At 42.7% G+C, this 23,980-nt stretch overlaps 1 protein-coding gene across 2 annotated transcripts in view; it reads right to left on the bottom strand.

Moving 5' to 3' along the window:
• Nucleotides 1-21,651: 21,651 nt before the first annotated feature.
• Nucleotides 21,652-23,980, bottom strand: part of LOC129328356 (syntaxin-binding protein 2-like) — a 40,033-nt gene continuing 37,704 nt past the window's right edge. The window contains exon 20 of one of the 2 annotated variants that reach the window (XM_054977367.1): nucleotides 21,652-23,241. In XM_054977367.1, the coding sequence (XP_054833342.1) occupies nucleotides 23,162-23,241 (80 nt within the window). In that variant the 3' untranslated portion in view covers nucleotides 21,652-23,161. The remainder of the gene's footprint in view (nucleotides 23,242-23,980) is intronic. The other variant, XM_054977368.1, reaches the window with a different exon arrangement.

Here is a 23,980-nt window from a genome sequence, read left to right on the forward strand (position 1 = left end):
AATGTATGCTTCTTTTCAAATTTCTGCAATGCATACCCTATTGTATTATTTACTGAATATCCCAGCTGGTGTTCATATTGATTTGCACTGTGTAATCTTCCTGGAGTCTCATTGAGAAAAGTGGAAAATAGACAGATAGGCAGCTCACAGCGGGATGGATTCTCCCGGGCTTTAATCAGGTCTGGTTTAGATTCTTTGATCTATTCTAAATTAGTATCTCTCCCACAGTAACTGACTGCATTTCACACTGCCTCATGGATAGTCTCTGTAAGACTGAATCATTGCTGTTAAGTGCAAAATGAGGGGTCAGAGATACAGCCTGGGTTCTAGGGTCAGATGTGGTCTCTCATGCGCACAACAATCCTGCCCTTCTTGCCTTAGAAGTTATGAAAGGCCAATGGTCTCTCAGGAACTTCTTATACATGCACGGGTATACACAAATCAGATCCAAATGGTGACTCTTCAGAAAATGGTCTTACATTATACCAGAAAACATCCCATATTTGCATGGGTTGAATATAGAGAGCACATATGTGAACATATCCACATGTATATACACTCCTGTTGTATCGACTACATACACACACAAAATCCTGCATTGCAACAAATAAACATCAATATCACTTTGAAGCTCATTAAGTCAATAAATGACTTCAAATACTTTCAAATCTTCTCTTTTCCTCAAGCTTCATTTTTCAACATCGGCTGTGCTATCTTCTCTCTGGAAAACCTACCCCAACGTTTTCCTTTCTTCTAGGACCTCTTCCTGGGTCTGCCTGCCTCAGAAGGGTATTTATGTTCCTAGGGTCTACATACGGTTCAATCCTGACAAAACCAACTCTTTTCCCTCAGAGAAGCTAGACTCTAAATATCCAGATAGCTTTGATCTTTGAGCAATTGGAATGTTTATTAACACTCGGTGCCATAATACCTGTTCAGCCAATTGTTGTCAAAGGATTCACTGCCATACACGTGCAATTCAATATACATAGCCTGATTCCTTGGAATGTGATATTAGGTTCAGACACAGCAAATAAACCTGAATCTTGGTTGTTGTGAGAACAAGAATAAAAGAACATGAAAGACACTGCAGACTTGGCCAACCTGAAAAATCAGCAGTGGCTGAACATAGCCCAACTCAAACAGGACACAGTATCCTATTCCAGGACACTAAAATACTGGACAACACATTCAACTACTTTGTCAGATTGCACAGGAAAGCCATTGAAATTCATAAGCATAAGCACAACTTCAACAGGAAAGAAGAGACTTTAAGAATGAATAGAGCATGGTTTCCAGTCCTGAAAAACACCAGGCTAACAAAATACTTTACATCCTACAATAGCCCTGCAGAGAAGATTAGCATATCAAGCACCAATCCATATGCAAAAGAACCTCCTCAGGATACAGTGAAGCATTAGCATTCCCTGGGAAACCCTGGGTACAAACCCTGGGAAACTCTTCCAGGATGACGCAACCCAAACCCACCTTCCTGAGTAGATATAAATTACCTGCTAACATCTTCTCCACAGTTTGACACTGAGAGATCTCTGTCTTTCGGTGCTACACCTCTGAAGATGCCAGTCACAGCTGCTGGTGAAACATCAGGAACTACAATGCCAAGACCATGGCGATACAGCCCGGAAAATCCACAACAACCATCATTCTCCGGCCGCGAAAGCCTTCGACAATATTTCGACAATAAACCTGAATCTTTTGGCTATCAGAAAGAAGATACTAAAATAATATTTTTAAAGGCATAGTACGCAGGACTTGGTGTTATTCAGTGGACAGCTGCTATCATTTGATCTGATAATGTTTGAAAAACTAGAGGGATGGGTTTTGGGTCCCACTCCTTGTATCTAGGATTGGTTACAATATATTTATCTTACATTTATGACTGTTTGACCACTTTTAGTTGCTCTGGTTGAAAGTGTGTTGCCATCGCATTTGCTCACATTATCTTATTTAAATTTCTCTTTTAACGTACTGTAATTTCTTACTGCATTGCCTACAATGAGTGGCAGGTTTGTGGCAGATAACATCTGTTATTTTTATGTCATTCCCACAAACACAGTGTAACCTCTCCTCTTCACTTTAAACCTATTCCCCAAATCCTGGAGGATTGATTAAAGAAAGCAGCCCTTCCTTATCTTAATAAACTCACCTTTACTTTTCTTGCTTTGAAGAGAAAGGGCAATTGAGTTTGGTCACACACAGTCAGCCTAGCCTACTTTACAGGGTTGTTGTGAGGGTAAATGGAAGCAAGGAGAATGATGTAAGCTGCTTTCGGTCCCCAATGGGAAGAATTGCGGGGTATAAATGAAGTAAATGAAATTAAATTAATCAATTCTTCTCTGATTCTCCAAAATAATTTGAGGGGGGCTCTGACTGTAGTAGTTCACAGTTAAGTGTGCCAAGAGATAAGATCCACAAGGCAAGTGTAAGCCTACGTATATGAATGACAGTCAAGGGATGACAGGCCAGTTCTATGACCAACTGGCTCTGCTCAAAGGTGGGAGAGTTGGCACGTCGATATTAAAGCTGCTTGTTTTGGTGTGTAATTTACAAAGAGTGGACATGCAGTATGAGGCTGTACTCCCTCGGTTTGCTTCTCTGACTGCAAAGTCCCCAGAAGGAGGTGGAGTGGAGGGAAGTGATATTGGCTTGTCCTGCCCTTCTCTGCAGACTGACAGACTGATTGAGGGACTGGGACCTTTCACCTGTCCCTAACTTCATAACCAAAAACAAAGATAGAAGCGTAAAAAAGTACCAGAGAGTAAGCTTAACACAAAGCTCGAGAAGCCTGGGACTTCTCTAGTCTCTGTCACCTACTCTCTCTAGGAAGTTTCCTGCCATGACTGGGTGGAGGCAGGGAACTGAGTGCAAGGTAAAATATGGAGCCGCTTCTAGTAGAAGGCACCCTGACCTGGATGGCACAGGCTAATCTGATCTCCTCAGGTCTCAGACGCGTAACCGGGACCACCACGGTTAGTACTTGGATGGGAGACTATGGGGTCACTCTGCAGAGGCGGGCTACGGCAAACCACATCTGTTCATATCTTGTCTTGAAAATCCCATGGCGGTGCCATAAGTTGGTTGCAACTTGATGGTGCTTTACACACACACCAAGGGAGGGGTTTGAATTTCAGAGGTGGTCTTCTGGAGGCAGCAAAGGAGAGTCTCAAACCGCATTACAGAAATGGAGGGAGAGAGAAAGGTGATGAGGACAGGGACTGAAATAACAATAGTTTTTCAAGCTTACAGGAAAAATGGCATATAGGGTTATCTGTGTGAAGGTATAGCACTGTTCAAAGGAGGATCACCTTTCTGCAAATATAATAGAAACCCCAAGGTATGCTTGAGTTATACAAGAAGTGGAAGGTACCATTAGAATCCAGAGAGGGCAAAGAGCAAAGAATCCTTCTGACAATCAGCAATCAAGAACCGGCCGCCTTAAGCTGATGCAGAGAGGATTAAGGCTAGAGGAAGTGATAGGACTACAGGGGAAGCGGGGGTGGATGGGGAGGAATGTCAGTGCTGGCGCAAAGCCAGCAAGTGTTAGGAATTAAGGCATTAATCTCATCTGGGTTGGCCTTTCTAACAGTGTACTCTCGTCATCCTGCTGCAGAAAGGAAGGAAATGCATCATGATTAGATAGCTTGTATGTATCCAAGGATACATTCTATGTCTGGCAGTGGGATAATAGGTTTGGCTCTACTGTGACCCTTTTACAACCACAGACTTTGAGCATTAAAGGTAGTCTGGTATCTCTTTTAATTGGGGAGCCTGTCCCATAGCTGAACCACTCTTAAGATGGACTCTTCAGTTCCTTACTGAGGATGCTTGAATGCCCACCTCTTTGATTTGCGCCCTGGTCTCCAGTAGCAAACTCAGACCTGATTTTTCAACTATCAGTTTGATAGTTGACTGACTGGTTTGTGAGTGCTTGGCATGTTGTTTCCCTGTATTCCTTACTAACAGTGCAGTACAGTGCAGTTGGCTTTTCACACATGCATGTTCTCCTACAGTCTAATTGAGTTCTGCTACCCTCCCATCCTTACTACATACCTGCTCAGTTCAGCAGGCAATTGTTAAAACAGACAATTAAATCAGTCACTAATCATATAAATCTGTCATCAATACATGCTGTGTGTTTCAATAACATCCTACCCTTTGGTATTCCTCTGACTAGTTCTTCCTGAGGCTAATGGGTGCCTTTCCATTTGAACTGGCAATGCCTTTGTGCGTGTGCAGTTTGGGGAAAAACTGTTATCAACTAATTTGGCAGGAGTTCACAACTGCTCAGCACAAACTGAACAGATTGAGTGATTGATTCACATCTGATTTCACCTTTGAACATGGTATGTTTGACAGTTAAACATGTTTATGGCAAAATTTGTAGCATCCCTATTCCTTGATGTCAGATGTGTTTATTTCCTGACCATAAAACTATAGATTTCTCTATACTTTTCAAAGGAAGGCACCAAGACAGGTCAATGTAGCATGACGAGCCACTTCTCATCAGTGGCATGAACAGGTTTTACTTCCTTTATTGCTGTTTCTCAATGTTTCTCTTGCACTTGGTCCTTGTGCCACTATATTTGCCAGAGTCCTCAAAGGCAGAATGGAACAATGCCTCTACTGCGTCCCTTGAATGGTTTTCGGAATCCCTGCCTGCCTGCTCCTTGCTTCACATGTTGCTGAAAAGGCCTCAGGTGACCAGTTAACTTGGATTTCCAGAGAGATCTAAAAGAGACCTGCTGTCTCACCATTTTGTCAGCAATTTTCTTTTACGTTTACAAAGAGATTGCTGATGAAAAGAAAGGACGAGTGGGGTGGGCTGTAATAAAACTCTGAGAAATAACCAGAACTCATAGGCTGGTATTTTCCAATTCTCAAATTAATTTTGATGGAATAAAAATGCCACTGAAAATTTACTATTTTGTCACATGTGAGTGGAAAGATCTCAGCTGACTAGTAATATTGACCTCTCTTCATTTCATCTGAATACATCTCAACTTGTTTAAATTTGAGATTTACTATATCCTGGTAAAGGATACCACCGAGTATCCTTTACTGAGTATCCTTTGCAATAAGTTCCCTTTAGTAGTATTATACTATACTACATGCTGTTATGGATTTTATGGATTTAAAGATCTTGATGGAGTTTTGTCAATTTCAGTTTAAATTTTATGATGTAGTAATTTGTATTAATAATATTGTACTTTTCTTGTTATTTGCTATGGCTGTGCTGAAGCAATAAAGTATTGATTGATAGATTGATTGATTATCCTTTGCAAGCACCGAGTCATTACTGACCCATGAGGGGATGTCGCATCATGTTTTCTTGGCAGGCTTTTTACGGGGTGGTTTGCCATCGGCTTCCCCAGTCATCTACACTTTACCCCCAGGAAACTGGGTACTCATTTTACCGACCTCAGAAGGATGGAAGGCTGAGTCAACCTTGAGCCGGCTACCTGACCTGGCTTCCGCTGAGATCGAACTCAGGTCGTCATGAGCAGAGCTTGGACTGCAGTACTGCAGCTTACCACTCTGCCCCACGGGGCTCAATACTATATCCTGAGGATAGATCAAAAGCTTAAGTTTTCCAAGATGTGGTAAACCCCCATTTTAGAAGAGACCCACTGATACAATTTTTTACCCCAAACATAGTCACATCTGATGTCCGTCTTTTGCATTCTGTCCCTATCAGTTACATTTCTTCCAGCAATCTTTTTACAGAATTCAGGCTCTCCTTTCTCTCACTCTACATCTTAACAATGCTGTGGGGTAGGTTGGACCAGTCACTCATTCCTGGCCTAAGGTCATGGATGAGAATCCTACCCAATGATTACACTGAAAGCCTTACAGCCCCAAATAGCAAACTACAAATCTTGGGGAGCAAATGGGGGCATTTGAGATTTTAGGCAGCCTCTTCTCCCATCTCGCAGTGGCTTCTGACAGCAGAGGAAAGCTGTTTTATACTGTTCACCCTGTCTTGAGGTTAAAATCCCATTTCCTAGATTCCAGGTACTAAAAAAGTGACAGACAGCAAATGGGAACCAAACCTAATAAGAACAGTGGGTGTACATGCCACTCTTCTAGACAGATTAGTGCCCTTCAGAGCACTGAACAAAATCAGTGTTATAATTTTGTCTGCAATACAGCTGCGGAATTGGGGCTGAGATGAATGGCTTACCCAAGGCCACCAGCTGAACTCATGGCAGTTGTGGGATTCAAACCAGTAGAGTGCTGATTCATAGCCCAACCATTTAACCACTATGCTACAGCAGCTCTGATGTTAAGCAGTTGGCAGATGGCCATCAGCAAGTCACAATGGCCTTATTTAATGTATCCTGGAGATCTGCATATTGTAAGTGTGTGTGTGTGTGTGTGTGTGTGTGTGTATGTATATGTATATGTATATGTATATGTATATGTATATGTATATGTATATGTGTGTATATATATATATATATATATATATATATATATATATATATATATATATATATATATATATATATATATATATATAAAGTTGCCTTGTCAAGAGTACTGTTTTTATGTTCTAATGTTTTACTTCTGAGGGACAATAAATAACATTACTGCAAACTTCTTCAACTCTGTATTGAATCCTTGCTAATGCTATATCTTTGTAAAATCCTATGATATTGTTGTGGAAATGTCCTTAACACTGTATAGAAATGTCTTTGATACTGTATGGAAATGTTCCTGATACTGATTGTACTAATCTCACACTATGTAATCCGCCTTGAAAAGTGGACTACAAACAAACAAACAAACAAACAAACAAACAAACAAACAAACAAACAAACAAACTTACTTACTTACTTACTTACTTACTTACTTACTTACTTACTTACTTACTTACTTACTTACTTACTTACTTACTTGATGGGTGGTAGTGAATTAAAAGTTAAGACACTGCTGTAGCCCCTATACTCTCAATTTTTATTTTGCATTTTTATTCATGAGTTTAACTTAGCCCAATTTTGTGTTTCAGCAAAATGGCCTACAACAATTACTCATGGTCCATACATAATCATGTTCTGCTCCTCAAATTGGCCCCCTGCTTCTCTCCCCGCCTCATCAGCTCATATTATTTTGGCGTTTGCAGCTTGACCTTCAATCACCCATATTCTTTGAATCAAAGAGAAATTGAAAGTATAATTGTCTTCAGTACTCCCAAAGAAGTGACAAGATAAAAAAATGTGGATGAGTGAAGGGTGTGTGTGTCTTTTGCTTTCTCACATGGGAGGTTGGCCAACTGATTGTTATGTACTGAGACAAATGATAGGGAATGGATGGTGTTGTGGACATCCATCAGTTGATCTGTCAAGAGACAGAGCTCTATGGTAGGTGGGCATATTTTATTTATTTATTTATTGGATTTCTATCCCGCCCTCCTTGCAAGTGGGCTCAGGGCGGGTTACAACAGTAAAAACGTAAGTTACATTTAAAACATTGATAAAAACAGCAAAAATCCCATTAACACCACCCACAGACAGCGGCCTTGCAGCCCAACTCCTACCAGTAAAACACAGAGGGGTGGGTAAAAGAGGAGAACAGGCCTCTTTTATTGTCTGAAGAAGGGAGCTCTCTTGAAAGTTTACACCCTGAAAATCTTGTTGGTCTCTAAGGTGCCATTTTACTCAAATTCTGCTGACCCACCACAGAAACTCTTCCGCCTAAATCATGCTCAATTGTTCTTTGAGGGGGGGGGATCTGTTTTTAAGCCTTCTGTGCTTTGTGAGGAGGATCGCAATTCATAAAATTACTTAAGATATAAAACAAGTAAAACTTCTCCCTTTTAGACATGTCACTTCATGCCCTATGTATTTTCCTGAAATAAATGATGTTGTTCTGTGGTGTTTCAACTTCTCTCTCTTCCTTTGGGTGGCAGGGCTAGTTTTTATTCAAATGTCACTGGAGGTCAATTATATCCCAATTAAGGAGAAAGTGGGGATATTAAACACTGGATTTCCTAAGTACTTGTAAACATCATTACAACATTTATGCTGTTCTAACTGGTGAGTTAAGGAGTTATTAATTGTTCAGTACTTTTATTCATGTGTTGATGTAAAAGAGGTGAATGAGGAAGCAAGGGGACTCCATAAGCAGTGGTTCTAGAGTATAGTTGACAGACATGTAACAATACAACCATGCTGAAACTAAGTAGTGTTGGGTCTGATTAATGTCTGAATGGGAGATCTGCAGAGGAATTCTCTGTATAATCTTGAGTTCCATGATAAAGAAAGATGGGATATAAATAAATATGAATTAGCACTGGTGGTCATTACAAATATCATCCTAGTATCTCCACTGCATCAACAACAATTCTTAAAGCAATTTTAAATTTTGGGGTTAAATTGGAGTAGTCAAATGCATCTAATTTTGTTTAAACAATGATTAAATTGGCAACTTATTTGACCCCATAATCTAATTAGAAAGCCCTTTTTAGAAGCATAAGAGGACCAAGTGGATATATATTGAATAGCAGCCCAAAAGTAGCAGTCCCATTTTAGAGCTCATATTAGCATCTTTCTGTCCTGTGCTCAGAAACTAGCAAAACACTCAGTTACTGAATTCACAGAATTTTATCACCTTCCATCCCCGCAAGCATAATATTTTTCAATGGAGGCTATTCATACATTCAGTTGCAAGTCATTAAGTGATGTCACAACACTGAGAGGTCCACATACATATTTGAATCAGCTATTGCACAAGAAAGTATGGGCATTATTGAAACAAAATCTCCAAGTTAGAGAGCAATACACTGGCAATGCACCCAAACCCATGGGATGCTTAATGCCAGTATTAGAAGAAAGTGCTCCATGGGACATAGTAGGAGAGTTAACTTGGAGCCAAGTCAGAATGCTTATCATGGAGGGGAGCAAAGGGCAGAACAGACTGACCAAATTAATCAAGAATAGAACGATGGTAGTTGAACAGAACATTAAAGGAATAGGGGAAAGCCAGCAGAACTGGGCATGGCACAATGTTTCCTTTCCAGCATAATGTGGGTATCTTAAAAAGCTCTTGGACAAACTATTCTGCATTCTTAGCCCTACCTTTTAGAATTCTACCACCAAATCCTATTTTAAGACATGTCACTTTTTTCTTTGGAGGCTAAAACTCAGTGATTGGCATAGACCAGTCCCAAAACTTCAAATTCCACAGCAGTGGGGAAATTGGAACCATTGACTGGAATCCCCAATTAATATTCCATCACAACATGACCTGGGTTAACCTTACCTCGCTGGATGAATTGGATTCTGGTGCTGGTACTAATGCTGGATCTGATGCTGGCTCTGAATCTGTCTCCTTTTTCTCCTCATCTTCAGCTTTGGCGTCTACTGTTGTCATTGTGAGACACGTCTCCTCTGCGCACTGCTGGAAATAGGTTGCTTCCTCCAGGGACAAAACTGTTTATGCCCTTGTGCTGCTCGTGTCGGACCTCACAGCACGGCGCACTTCGCTTGCCCTGTGCCCACTGTGACAGCCCTGATGCCTGCCGCTCTTAATGATTTATATGGAACTGTAGCACAAAGTACCCCCTTCTGCAGCTCAGTGCCACCCCTCCCCCGCACAGCCTCATTCGCTGCACGGGGATCAAAATCCATATTTTAATAAACACAGGCATCCAATCTGGTCTGTTCATCAGATCTCCATAATCTGCATAAAGATTATCCTGGATAATTGTATCAAAAGAGCCAACACACACTTCATTAGTGAATGTGTGTATATGCCTCTGTATCTGCGTGTTTGTGTATGTGTACATTCACATGTGTTATACTGCAAGGAAATTCAAGGAAGTAGACATCCTTCCTCACAAGGTTAGAAATCTTATTAGGATTTGGTGTCATCTGGGCTGCTGGCAGAGTCTGTCAGACTATACTTTGTTGTCCTTATCCACAAATGGTCAAACTTCTAGAAAGGCCACAACACCACTAGGCTCCACTTCAAGTCCGATATTTCCCCTCTCATTTGAATTCAGTCTTGGGCCAGGTATGGACTTCAGTGCTGGGCCAGCAGTTCTGAATTTTGGTTCCTAAACTGCCTTTGGCCTCTGGGCTGTTCTGGCAGCCTGACTGCTCCTGCCTGGCTGCCACTAAGTCTTAACCCTATCAAGACTACACCGCTTACCTGTTCATCTTGGGCATACAGTTATCACTTTTCCCAAAGGTGTAAAATACCTGACCATTACTAATCACTATGCTAATAAATGTTTAGCACAATAACAACAGGGTGGAAGATGTTGGCATGGACTAACCAGGAGGGAGCAAATTAAATGGTCCAGTTAGCATTGACTGCAAAGTTCTTCCTTCCTAGAGTTGCTATCCTTCTAATATATTTAGTCCCTAACCACAGAGGTGAGGAAACAACTCTGATTCTGTTCTTTCTGCCCATGTTCCATTTAGGAGCCAAAGGATTGTAGAAAATAACTCGGGGTTCTTTTGGCAGCAGGATCTCTTCATTACGACCTTAGTCTATACTTTGCTTTCTCGTGAGAGTATCTGGAGATAAGTTGAACCAGGCAGGCACAGTTTGTGGCAGAGATGCGTGCCGCGTGCCTCAAGTTAGACAAATAAAGAATGCGTTACTGGGTAGTCAGAAACCCTGCTCTCTGCGCACTGCATGATGCACAGACACAGAGTCTAGTTTTTAAATGGTGGGAAACGGCAGTTAAAGCTGGAAGGGTGATAGTGGGTAAGGACTGTCAAGTCAACAACAACTTTAATGTCATCATCAGAAATGAAGGATTTGGTAGTTGGTGAACATCTAGCGTGTAAAAGCCAAAGGAGATGTTACTAGAAAATTTTCACAGTTATGTACTGGATTAGAGGGAAGATAGGCGAGCACACACCCTGAACCTAGACCAGAACAGAGCGCTAAGCTTCAGATTTTTTACTGCCATGGTGTGAGGAAGAGCAGTTGAATGTCAAAGGCTGGCCTGGCCCAGCTGGTGTAGTTGGCTGGTTGTTGGGTCAACAGGTGGCACACAAATCCTCTGGGGTACAAGGATGCCAGGGGATTAGTGCAGCTTTACAAGCTCAACTGTGGCATCAAATCTTGGTCCTGGATTAAGGCAGGACTATACTGCAATAACAGGTAATGAGCCCCCCAAAACTGCAGCAGCAAGGTCCCAAATAGCATCTGGTCAGGGGGAAGGAATCAGTCCTAGTGGGTGATCTCTAATGGAGGGGGAGAGAGGTTGACCTGCAATGATGATTGACAAACAGGGTAGTATGGCAGAGGGGCACAGAAAAGTCTTGGGCTGTCATGCCACTCACTCACTCACTGAAAGAGGCATCTTGGCAGTCCTGGTGCTGGCATAGCGGATGCTGGTATCATAATCACCAAGAAAGGCGCTAGGCAGAGCTTGGTATTGACGGCCAGGCATGGACAGGGCTCTGAGCGAGCACAGGAACATCTTCTGTGGATTCTTCGTACTTCCAAGTCTACTCTTCTTCAGCACCTGAGAAAATGTCAAAATCAGGTGATCAGCTGGATGATAGATACATGGGGGAAGAACTGGGATTTTGGTTCCTTATCCCCATTCCATTTTCCACAAAATAACCTCGTATACTCTGGGGTTGCCTCTTCCCTTCCCGTTTGTTCCTCTCTGTTTTAATCAGGGCTTTTTTTCAGTAGGAACACAGTGGAACGGCGTTCTGGCACCTCTTAAAAATGGTCACATGGCTGGTGGACCTGCCCCCTGATCTCCAGACAGAGGGGAGTTTAGATTGCCTTCCATGCTGCCGAGCAGCGCGGAGGGCAATCTAAACTCTCTGCTGTCTGGAGATCAGGGGGCGGGGCCACTGGCCATGTGACTATTTTCGCCGAGGGAAATTTAAACTTTTAAAAACTCCCCCCTTGTTTCAGCTGACCCAAAGTGACGTCATTGTGTGGTCTTGAGTTCCACTACTGAGTTCCACTACCCCTTTTCCCAGAAAAAAAGCTCTGGTTTTAATTATCTGGATTTTCCAGTGAAATTCTCCATGGCTGTCACAAGGAGCCACCAATGCACTTCTCAAAATTCCTGCTTTCTGCTCCTCTTCAAGGCACTGAGACCAATTATATATATATGTTCTTAGAATATATCTCCCCCAAAATATATCTCCTTGACTACCTACCTTGGTAGACATGTCTCTGCTTTGCTGGTGATGCTATGATGCCCCACAATGGTGGCCTGGGATCTGGTATGCTGAGAGATAAACACAATTGAGTAGTGTAAGTAGCCAGACAGCCACTGTGAGACTATTGCTCTCTTAGAGCCAAGCTACAAGTGATGCCTGACACAGGTTTGACATGTGTCAGCTTCCCTCAGGTTTTGATGGGAAATGTAGGCATCCTGGTCTTGCAGCTGCAATGGAGAGCCAAGCTGTAAAACCAGGACGCCTACATTTCCCATCAAAACTTGAGGTAAGCTGACAAGTGTTTCTGTATTAAGATTGTTACCCTACTTCTTTGTATTGTTGATATTCATGCAATATTTTTTTTTTAAAAAAAGGTAAGCTGACAAGTGTCCAACCTGTGTAAGGCGTCACTTGTAGCTTGGCTCTTAAACACATCGTTGCCTACTCTCTTTCCCCTACTTTCCAGTGCCAGGTTTAAGCTGAAGAGGCTAGGCCATCCCCTAGATCAGTGATCCCCAATGTGGAATCCATGGACACCATGCTGCCCACCATCTTCCATCAATTAGCTTCTTAGACAAAGCATCCCTTCCCCAAAGCAAACAGAGCCAATCCTGGTTTTCCTATACCACACTGGAGGAAGACATGCATCAGATGACCCAGGAGGCAGCACTTTTGGGTCTGCAGGGGGAACCCATTAAAAATAGATGCCTGGCTTGCAACCTTCCAATATTTTGTGAATGGCTTTACCACCACATAACTATTTTGTGGCGGCACGTGTTCCCTAATCTCAAAAGTCTAAAAGTACCGACAAGCTCAACAAGACTGGGGACTCCTGAGCTTGCCAGCTGTATGTGTTCTATTTTTAGGGATGTAAAGCATTATTCCAGAATATAGTCTTATCTATCCTAATATTTGTTTAGAGTATTTGTTCACCGCCTACCTGTACACATGTCTGAGATGGCTCACAACTAAGTTTCATAAATGTGAAAAAACATTAAATTGCATAAAAAACAAGGCTTGATAAAACATGTATAGTAGTTGAATTGTAGCCAAGAAATAATGTCCAAAATTACTTTAAAATCACAATCAAACATGTCCAAACAACTAGCAGCAATAAAACAATCAATGGCCAAATTTGATGAGGTCGTCTGATCACCTTACAACCTTCCAGCGACAAAACAACTTCTACAGGGGTTCAACATGTGATAAAACTAACGAACCCCTGGGCAAGTCAAAACATCTTTATCTGGTGCCTAACTGATAACAGCTTGGATGCAAGGTGAATTGCTGAGGGGAAGATGTTCAATGAGCAAGGTGCTACCACTGAAAGAGCTCTGTCTCTGGTTGCTGCCCACCTAACTTCTGAAGGTGGGGACCATGCAAGGTAGTTCCTTTAGTGCTGATCTCAAGCGGTAGAGAGATTGATGCTGCAGGAGGTGGCATTTCAGATACTCTGGCCTTAGGCATTCAAGGCTTTACATGCCAAATTTAAATTGTGCCTGGAAATGCACTGACACCCCGTATAGTTCTTTTAAGACAGGTGTGGTATGATGTCTGTAACTCATACCAATAACTAGCTGCATTGATTGAAGTTTTCAGACCATCTTCAAAGCCAGTCTCACATATAACACTCTTAACATTTTATGATCAGAGCGTGGATTACCACTGATGCTACTTATTTTGGAACACCACAGTTCTATAGAAATGCATAGAATAGGAACCATCCCTTTATCTTATCCCACGTTTTTGAAATCTTGAACTGGCAGCCTTAAACGGATTGTTCTTGTAATATTGAAGAAGGAATCTTCTTCTCTATGACTAGGTCAGTTTCCATTTTTGCGTGATAAGCATCTATGCTTTGACAATTCTAGTAGGAGCTTGGGAAAAATTGCCCCAAAGTCATATTTGCCAAGTGACTACTTTTCCCTATTCCTCTTTTCTTGCAAGCACATAGCTTGAGGATTCCAATTCCTATTTGAGCAGAGTTACATTCAGCTAATGTCCTTGGATGTATATGCGCATTCCCATTCACATCCTGCAAGCTCAATGGGATACAGATGTGCCTTGTGATGCAGGAGGAGAGGCATACCTGCATCAGATGTGCAGATGCGTCTCCCTTGCGGGATTAGTAATTTTTTAAATTGATCCCATGACCAATTTGAATGGGTAAGAAAGCAGGAGGAAATGGGAGCAAACCAGTTAAAACAGAAAACATCCAAGAAACTATATTAATGATAAATGCTGGATAAGTAAAGAGACAGAACCTGAACTGCAGTCTTATATCAGGCATCATCATTAAACACAAAACACAACGCTGGGAACTTCAGTGATCTGTATCCATGCTAAATGTCGTGAAATTACTTTACCAACAAATGTAATAGAATAGTTTGAAGTGACAGCCCCTCAAGTTTTTTTTGCCTACCAACATCTTTAACAGAGATAAAGTCTCTCTTTCATGATGTTCCTGGAGTCAGAATTGCTTGCAAGGAAAAAAGAATCCCAGCAGTACCCACTCTTCCTAAACCACAGGTACAAGAACTCAAAGCAGAACCCCCTTGGTCCATTTATTCCACGCTCTTACCTGAGATGCTACTTACATGCACTGTACGTGGAGAACTACTCTCCTTACTGTCTGCCGCGCTGTGTAATCTTTAAATTCAGGCCTTCAGAGCTTCATGCACTCACTCCCCTAGAGCCTTGTTAGTACCAACAATAGCTGCATTTTGCCAGCTTACCTAAAGCAAGTTTCTATGGTACCTGACCACTCTGGGGAGAGCTGGTAGGAAAGGAAAACTGGTGGACAGATATGGAAAGCAAAGCTGGTCCTAAGGGTGCAAGAACTCTCTCTCCTTGAAAGCGATGAAGATCCAAGTGGAAAAGTACTCTTACTGCATGGAACAAAGGCTGTGTCAGCCAGGAGAGACTCCACATTGAGGCTTCGTCAAAAACAACCTCAGTTGTGCAAAAGCCACAAAGTCTAGTTTCTCTGTCCTAATAGATGAATTGATCACTGGTCCCAGGAGGGCTGATAAAATGGATAATTTATCTGGCTTTATGCCTTCATTGATTCTTTGCCAGGTGAGAAGTCCATGGGGTTGTTCAGAGAAGTTAGCTGACCTGCCCTATCCTGTTCTACTTTCCATGAGTATAGCATTGTTAAGGTGATATTCTCTAAATATGCTCTCTCAGGAATAACTTAATGAGGGGTTGCTCCTGATTTTAGGAAGAAGTGTAGAGTGTAGAGTCCTCTAGTGTGGCAAATTGCTGTGGGGTTGTAATAGGAACTCTAGGGGACAGAATATTGGCCTTCTCACAAACATGTACGTCAAACAAATTTGTTGCAAACTTTGATAGCAGTTAAGAAACCATCTCTCTCTCTCTCACCTCAAGTCGCTCCATGCTAGCACCCAGAATGGAAATCATATGTGCGTTCAGTTTTGTCTGGGGACTTGGTGTACCCAAATGGCTTTCTGCATTGACAGTAGTTTTGCCCAGTAAATGCCCAGTTGCTGTGCACAGACCTTATATGTTCCCTGGAGGCTGCAGTTTTGTTGCCAGGATGCCATAGTGTTGCTAAAAGCTTAAGAGTGCTCAGTTTACAATTTTAAAAAGTGTAGCAGTCCCCTTCCTGCACAGAGAGCACCATGCTTTGTACTAAAGCACATTGCAAATATTATTGGCACCTACTGGATTGTTCCTGCAGCATGGTTAGCGAAAAACAACACAGCTTGCTCCTCTTCTGTGTTCACCATGTCTTAGGCTTGCTTCATTAAGCGTGGTGGTGGGGGGGGGGGGAGTCTTTCAGCAGCTGCTTATTCTTCTGCTGGCCAACCTCCGTTTTAAAGCACTCATCCAAGAGTTTAATGAAAGGAATGAAAGCGCATCAAGGGTGCTCTGGCAAAGCGGAAAGTGTTCAAAGCTTCTTGGCCTGTTTCTTCACATAAAAAATATTGGGCCTGCACAGAACATTTGAGAGGACACTGAAGCCATTCTGGAGCAAAAATCCACAACATAGAATGGTGTGGCCCTACAGTTGCTTCAGACATGGGCTGTATGCAGTCTCACAGTTCTGAGGGCTTAAGGGCATTTAGGTTTTCTTAAGAAGGGCCAGCAACTTCTTCCAAACCTCCCTAGCCAAGCTCAGTCAAGCAAGCCACGTGTTTTTCCTAAGTAATTTACAGCATAATTGCTCTGAGAAGCTGTGTGTTTAGTTATACTAGATGTGGACTGCAAGAACGCAGGCCCTGTCTTAAGAGCTAACAAGCAGGGACTGTTTCAGATACATGCAGAAAGAAGAAAAGAGTGGTCATAACAAGCTAGACAATAGCTGACTGCATAAGGTCACTCATGTGTATTTAACAGAAGCTGCACCCTAAAAGACTGCACGTGTGCTAAATTTCTCACTGTGCAAGAACTGTTAACCAATCACCTTAAAATTAATTGTGCCGATGTCTTGATGTCATGAAGGTTATTAGGTTATAAAAACTCTGCTGCTCATGGGAGAGGAAGAGGGCACCATTTTTCAGGCATCAAACTGCCTTGGATCTCTCTTCTTATTGCAATAAAAGTTATTATAAACCACTCTCCAATCTCTGTCTGATTGGGTGAGATACAGAGAAGCTGTTTAGGCCTAACATCAGTGCAGTCCATTGAGCTCATACTTGTCACCACCTCTGCCCAGGTCTGAGCCAAGCTGTCCCTGCCAATGCTGCAGTATCACAGGGGCCATGGGGCTTCTTCCTCCTGAGCCATTTTATGGCCCACCAATCTTCCCCTGCTTAGGCCACTGGCAGAGCAAACACAGCACTTTGAAAATGAAGTGCAGTATAAATGATGATAAATGGTATAGGGTTGCTGGTCCCACCCTCCACTGTCTGCCACCACTCACCTGGCTGGTGGGGAAAAAGACAGGGGAACTGGCCTCCCAAGGTGGCGCAACTACGTCATTTCCAGGAGTGATGTCATTGTACACACCATGGATAGGGTTGCCAGGTCCCTCTCACCACCCACTGGGAGGTAGGGAGAGCTGGCACCTCGTGCCGCTCATGCATGCACGCCCTGGGGCTGACACAATGACATCACTTCCAGTAGTGATGTCATTGTGCTGGCCACGCAAGCACTTCTATGCTCCGCATGGGGCCGATTCAGCCCATTTGAGACCCAAATCGGCCCCAAATGAAGTGCAGGAATGCTCCCATGGCCAATGCAATATCACTTCCGGAAGTGACGTTGCTGAGCCGGTTTGGAGTGCACATGCAGCGCACATTTCTGAGGTTTCCCCCTCCTGCTGATCACTGGGCGATTGGCAGATGAGGGGGCAAATCCCTGGGAGTTTGCCCGCCACTGGCGGGCATCTGGAAACCCTAGCTGCAGAAGCGCTCACATGTTTCACGCTGGGCCAATTTGGGCCGCAAATGGGCTGATTCTTTAAGGTTTCCAAACATCTAAAAATAAGTCCATATGCAAATGCCACCTATATGCAATACGTTCAAATGTTGATAATTTTATTAGGTTCTCAATCCAATGAATTACAGGAAGTGGGCTTTTGTCTTTCCAGTGTTATAGTAGAAGTTTTTTTGACGACTGTAAGGGCACAAAGGATCCATTTCCATTGACCGTTGGTTAGGTTCCAAGAGATAAACAAATAGTTTAAAAGTACATTCACATCTTCAAAAATAAATGAGTAATCTAACACAAAATTAATATGAGTCATGACTTCCTCCCCAAAGGACCAAATAACTGGACATGTCCAAAACATGTTGTTGCTATGGATCTTAAGCTGTGGCTTGTTCAGCAAAAAATTATGTTGAGGGTATATTGGACACCACAGCCCCTTTTTAGTAAGGAATGAAGTACAGCGTCCAATAGCGGTGCAACTGTCAGTTTGAATTTTTTTTGACCCTTTATTACCTTCATAACTAACAACTTCCGTTTAAAGGAGCCATGATACCAAATTAGGAGGAACAGGAGGAAAGAGGGCTGTGTGATCCAGAGGATGAATAGATAATGGGTGAGGTTTAGAATATCTCCTTTAGCAGACTGGACAGGCTTGGACAGATTCAAAGGCCTGCTGTGGTTGAAAAGGGTGCTACTGTATCAGAAAAATTAATCAGTGGCGTCCCCGCCTTCATACTGCACAGACTAGTTGGCACAGGGCTGATGGGTCCAGGAGGTGTTGCTGGAGCCTTTCCAGTAATTAGGAAATGAGATTTCATTTCAAGCAATAGAACATCTCTAAAGTCACTCTTTAAACAGCTTTCGAGCCTGGTTACCAGCAAGGTTTTAGACAGCATTAGTGGCCAGTTGCATAACTGTAAAAATAGCAAAACCTGTTCCCCATCCTTACTCTTAAGAGTTGCTATCTAGAAAAATAAAAAGATCTAGATGACCTGTTCCTCACGTATAGCAAAGATCTAGAATTGTCTGAGCAGACAATACTAACCTTGATGGATCAGGAGCCTGATTCAGTATGAGGCAGGTTCACGTGTGTTCGGTATAGCAAACCACACTATTAGGGTATGAAAATCATATTTCCCAACAATATCAAAGTGTGCTTTGAATGCTGGGAATGGGTATATTCTCTGTAGCAGACATATATCATAGTGACAAGATTGCTTGCATGTGTGTGAGCTCTCCTTCACACACAGAAAATGCATTCTACAGATTAGTGGACACATCCAGTTCTGCCAACGCAATGGGACGTGACTTTAAGCCTTATACCTGTTGCTTCTATGGATCTTAAGCTGTGAGGTACTCAGCAAAAAGTTATGTTTTGGGCATACTGGACACCACAGAGACTTTTTAACAATGATGAAGTACAGGGTTCAATTTTTGGTGTTGTGACTTGCAAGATGCATCTCTTAAGCTTATGCTTTTGTTTCTCATAGAAACATTCAGTTTCTAGGCACCAACAGGAAAATCTTTGCATGAGCACCTTCTTATAGTCAGAAACCTAGGCGGATGCAGGCTCATCAGCGTGTGAATGGGGGGTTATCAGCAATCTGCCCCAGGTCAAGACCTCCCAAAGTTGGAATATATAATGCAACACACCCACACCCACACGCCTGTTTTCCTAAAGTGTATGGCATCAATTAACATGGTCCACCATTTTTCAAAGCGTAGTTGGTACATAACCTTCCAAATGATTGCTTCAGGAAGTGGTTTAGAAGCTTCCATGCATGCAGTAAAATGAAATTAAAGGCAATAAAATACGGACTTGGCAGTGTTGTCACACTACTATGCAAAATGTGAATGAGCGTGCTGGAATCTCTATGAGAAGCAAGCGAGAGGGCTGGAGAAAGTCATTCTGTTGAGATGGGTCAAGGATGGGTGAGTGCTGAATCTGTCTTCTCTATTTAGCAGCAAAAGCAAGGTAAAACTGAAGCTGAAGGGTAGAGCAGAAGGACAAGTAGTACTTACTGTGCGACATGACTAGGTTGGTGATGGAAGGCACTCTCTTTGCTAGGCTGGAAGTGTTGGCTTGTTCTGATGTAGACTGGAATGTTCATAGTCACTATTTACTATTTTATGACAGACTGAAGATTCCTGAATTTCACCACAGCGTGAGAGAATTTCCACCTTCACAGCCATACTGGAGGCTCATAAGCAGCTGTGGGAGAGCAACATTTGGAAATCCATACTCCCCATTCCCCACCCCCCCAATTTAATAATTAGGGCTTAAGTAGGCTACTTCCCCCTCCCCCCTTTCTTTATCCACTGCTCTCAGCATTCTATATTCCCAGTGTATATTCAATCCACACTCGGCTACTTGAAGTATTTTTTAAGGGGAAGTTAATTTGCCAAGTCTGATTTCTCCGAGTACCGAGGGAGCCCCCAAGTATGCAGAAACCTCTACCTTGCCTCCGGATGGCCTGGTTTAGCTACTTTTGCAATTGGCTAGCCCCTTAATCATTGTATCTAATGACAAAATCCTCATGAACTGCCTTGGTCAACCAAAAGCTGGCTTAAGTCACCCTGCCAAATGTGATCATTAGTATCAGTGCAACACACTGTACTGATACTAATGATCACATTTGGCAGGGAAAAGGGTGGGGGACAGAGTAAGGGGAAAAAATGGGATTATACGTGTTAAATTTGGAAAATTTTCTTTTGTTTTTCCACTCACCAATAAAATTTTATTTAAAAAAAAGAGAACTGTGCATCTGACGAAGAGAACTGTGATTCTCGAAAGCTTATGCTACAATAAAGTTGGTTAGTATTAGTATCAGTGCAACAAAGGGCTGACATCTTTCCAGACATCAAGCCCTTTAGCATCAATTGGGAGAACTGCAAGGGGCTTGCTTGACTCTATTGCCTGTGCACAAAGACCAGCCTGCATGGCTGTGGCAGAGTTCCTCTCTTTAACATGTTATTGACTTAGATAACCTTCTCCTACCTCCTGTGGCCAGGTCAAAACCTATCCAGGTGTTAATGCCTTTCAACCAAACATTAACACTAATTCATCACCCCAATCCACTACCCACCCACGTGGCATCTGCTATGCAGCAATTATCCAAATGGATATTAATTGCAGTTGATAATTCCCAAGTAGGGATCAGGAGGACTAAAAGCTCTCCCCAGAGCAGATTGGGCTGGGAGTGTCTAAGGCTGCTCTGCAGCAGGACATCAAATAAACATGTCAGGCTAGGCTGCTGGGGGTCTTGACCCTTCTCATCACACAGCAGGTGGACAGCAGCCAGACAGCCGTTAGCTCACATACCGAAAAAGGAAGCCAGCGCTAAGAGTGGGGAGGAAAGTGAAATTCAGCAGGCATGAACCAAGATCAATTTACACATTGCAGAGCATTAAAACCAGCTTTGCTACCGCACGCACATCCCATAGGAAGTGACAGCCACTTCTGAGTCTCTGTGATACGAAGATGGTAGGTATAAATGTTACAAACACATGTAAGATTTAAGTACATATTGAAAAAATGTAGTGTGTGAAGCAGTCTCCAATATTTTACTTCCTTTATCCCCCCCACCACAATAGTAGGATGAAAATACTTTTGATAAACAAAGATGACTTGGTTGGCAATATTCACACTCAAAGGGGAGATGTATAGCAGAGAACAGAGTTTTGAGTGACTGTGATGTATTTCAAGATTTGCAAGGGAAGCAAATATTGCTACATCCAAAGAAGGGAGTTGCTCCATCATTCCTCAAGTCCTCATTACATCAACAGCAGGTATACTGCATGCCCCATAGAAATAAAGCCCATCATGTAATGCACTAGACTAGATCAACATTGGGGGGGGGGGCTTGCATGATTTTTAACTTGGCTATTTTCAGCCATTGTGTCCTATAAGAGATAAAGTAGAGGTCTACAAAATACAAGCACTTCTAATTTTAGTTAAGCATTTCCACAAAATACACTAGTCTATTTATTTATAAACTCATAGCCACCTCTGCAAAGAAAGAAACCCTTCCCCCAAAAAGTTAATTACAGTAAATACACATAGATGTACATGGAGCGTCACTGAGATTCATTTTATTTGCAGATAGTGTCAAAGTTTAGTGTTTTGGTGTAGTGCGAAACTTATTTTTTGCTGTGTTCTGGAGAAACAAATATTCTAATTCTAGATTTTAAAAGTCAGAGCACCTGTTTTGAGGCACACCATTGCAGGATATGTGCACTGGTTAATGCTACGTCTTGCAGATATCCAATGTGCAATTTTTATACTGAAGAGATTTAATAGTTCTCTATGCATGAGACCATCTGGAACATCACTTCTGGAAACAGAATTACATTCCCTCACTTGAGGCAGCAGGAAGGAATGATTCAGACAGCTGTGAGATTAGTACGTTGGCAGCATTACAATGAAAAGTGTTGAGAACACGTCCATACTAAACATATAATATAAAAAACTAGAGGCCAAACTATACATTTTGGAAAACTTACCTGGTGCAATCCTCCTGCAACTACACTACTACAGAATGCATATGGGGTGTGTGTGAATGTGTGGCTGGCCCTTCTGCTCCACGGCAGGACATCCTACAAACAGAATGCTAGCACATCAGGGGAAGGCTGGGCTACTCTAGCTCTCCCTCACATGCTAGCTTTCCACAGAGAGAGAAGCTGGTTTTGCCCTACCGGCCTCTAATATGAAGCGGTCCAGGCCAGGGAACTCTGCCTAAAGGGGTGCAAAGAGTAAAACCACCAAATATTATTTCATCTTGGCTGCGGACTTGGGTTTGTTGCACAGCCCAGTCAGAATTCTTACCTTTTGAACTCAAATCACAAAATAAATTATGCAGAGATGTTTGCTTTTCCCATTTATTTTACAGTCTCTGTACTTCTTTATTAAAAATATACAACTCTTGTGACGCAAGAAGTATACGCCGCCCTAAGCAGAGATGTCATCTTGGTAATTATGAAGTGGGAGGCACAACCCTTATTTCGTGCCAGCTATTAACAGCACTACTAGGTTTGCAGTGGTGAGCATCTTGGGATGATTACGGTCAGTGGAACGGTCCTGAGTTCATTCATGCAAGTTTCCTCAACATCCCCCAGGGCGTTTATTCTTAATGAAGGCGGGGGGGGGGGGGAGATCAGAATCTTGGCGGGGCCCAGACAACCACAAAACAGTGACAAGAAGTTATCAAAGCAGATCTTTCCCTGGAAGTTCCCTTAAGGGAGCTGACAGTTGCCTCAGTTGAGGGACAGAGGCTTCATCAAGTATGCAGCTGCTCCTCCTTTCCCCTATTTCGGGGGGCAGAGGGCAACGGAAGATAAAGTGCAACCAGAAACTTCATCACAGTAAGAGACAAAGAACCTGTAACAGGTAGCTGGACCAGTCTTTCGCCTGGATCTTGAACCAGATCCTCCCATGTCAAGCACATTCATGAAGGCGGCACCAAGCGGAGGCCCAGTCTTAAAAGGACAGAAGCAGAGATGGGTGCACATGAGTGGGTATCTGGTTAAGAACAACTTTATCCCAGCTGATAAATAGATAGAGAGGCTGTCAGTAAGTCTCTCAGAAGCCAGGGCTCCTCTTAGGACTTCAATGGGGTCTGCTCAGTCAGGTTGCGCACATCTTCCAGGAACTGCTTGGGAGTCAGGATGTGGGATGAGCCTTTGCAGCAGAGAAGAAAAAACGTGCAGGATTACCATAGGAGCCCATCACAGCCCATGCAAATTCTGCTGATCTACTTGCAGTCACACTAAATCCTCTGCAGTGCTATGATTTTGCAGCATGTCACACAGGCCGCACAAAAGTAGTTATAATTGCACTGGCAGCAGCCTGAATCTCACTTCCAGCATCCAACAAGCCACCTTCACTAGCTACCTCCCACAAAACAGGCCACTGTTACGACTGAATCAAAGACCATTCCTGCCTCCAACACTTAAGGAAGGAAATAGCAAGTAAGTTTCTTCTGAGAGCTCTGACACAGTCTGCAGCAGATTTTAGTTCACGAGCATTCGGACACACAAAGGAGACAGTAGTACCCAACAAGGCCATGTCTAGAGTCGATACACAGATGTTAAAATGTTTTGACCAGAAATAAGCAGAAGATATTCTAAGCCAATCTTTCCCTCCACAATGACAGAATTATCCCATGCCAGATGTACTCTCTATGAGCCTAGAAAGTTATTGTCTAGTCCCAGATAACTTACCTGAACACGCAGCCTGACGTTAATGGCATGCATTTTAATCTCTGACTGAGGTGATCATCCTTCTCTTCAAGCAGCAATTATGCGTCTCAACATGTATAGCAACATTTCTTCTTCCTTGACAAGCATTCTCTGCGTCACTGACTCTCCGAAATGGTTCATGCCCTGAAGAGCGAGTTTTGCCTTCGCCATGCCCCCTG

This window comes from Eublepharis macularius, chromosome 4 (genome assembly GCF_028583425.1).
Source record: "Eublepharis macularius isolate TG4126 chromosome 4, MPM_Emac_v1.0, whole genome shotgun sequence".
NCBI classification, from domain to species: domain Eukaryota; kingdom Metazoa; phylum Chordata; class Lepidosauria; order Squamata; family Eublepharidae; genus Eublepharis; species Eublepharis macularius.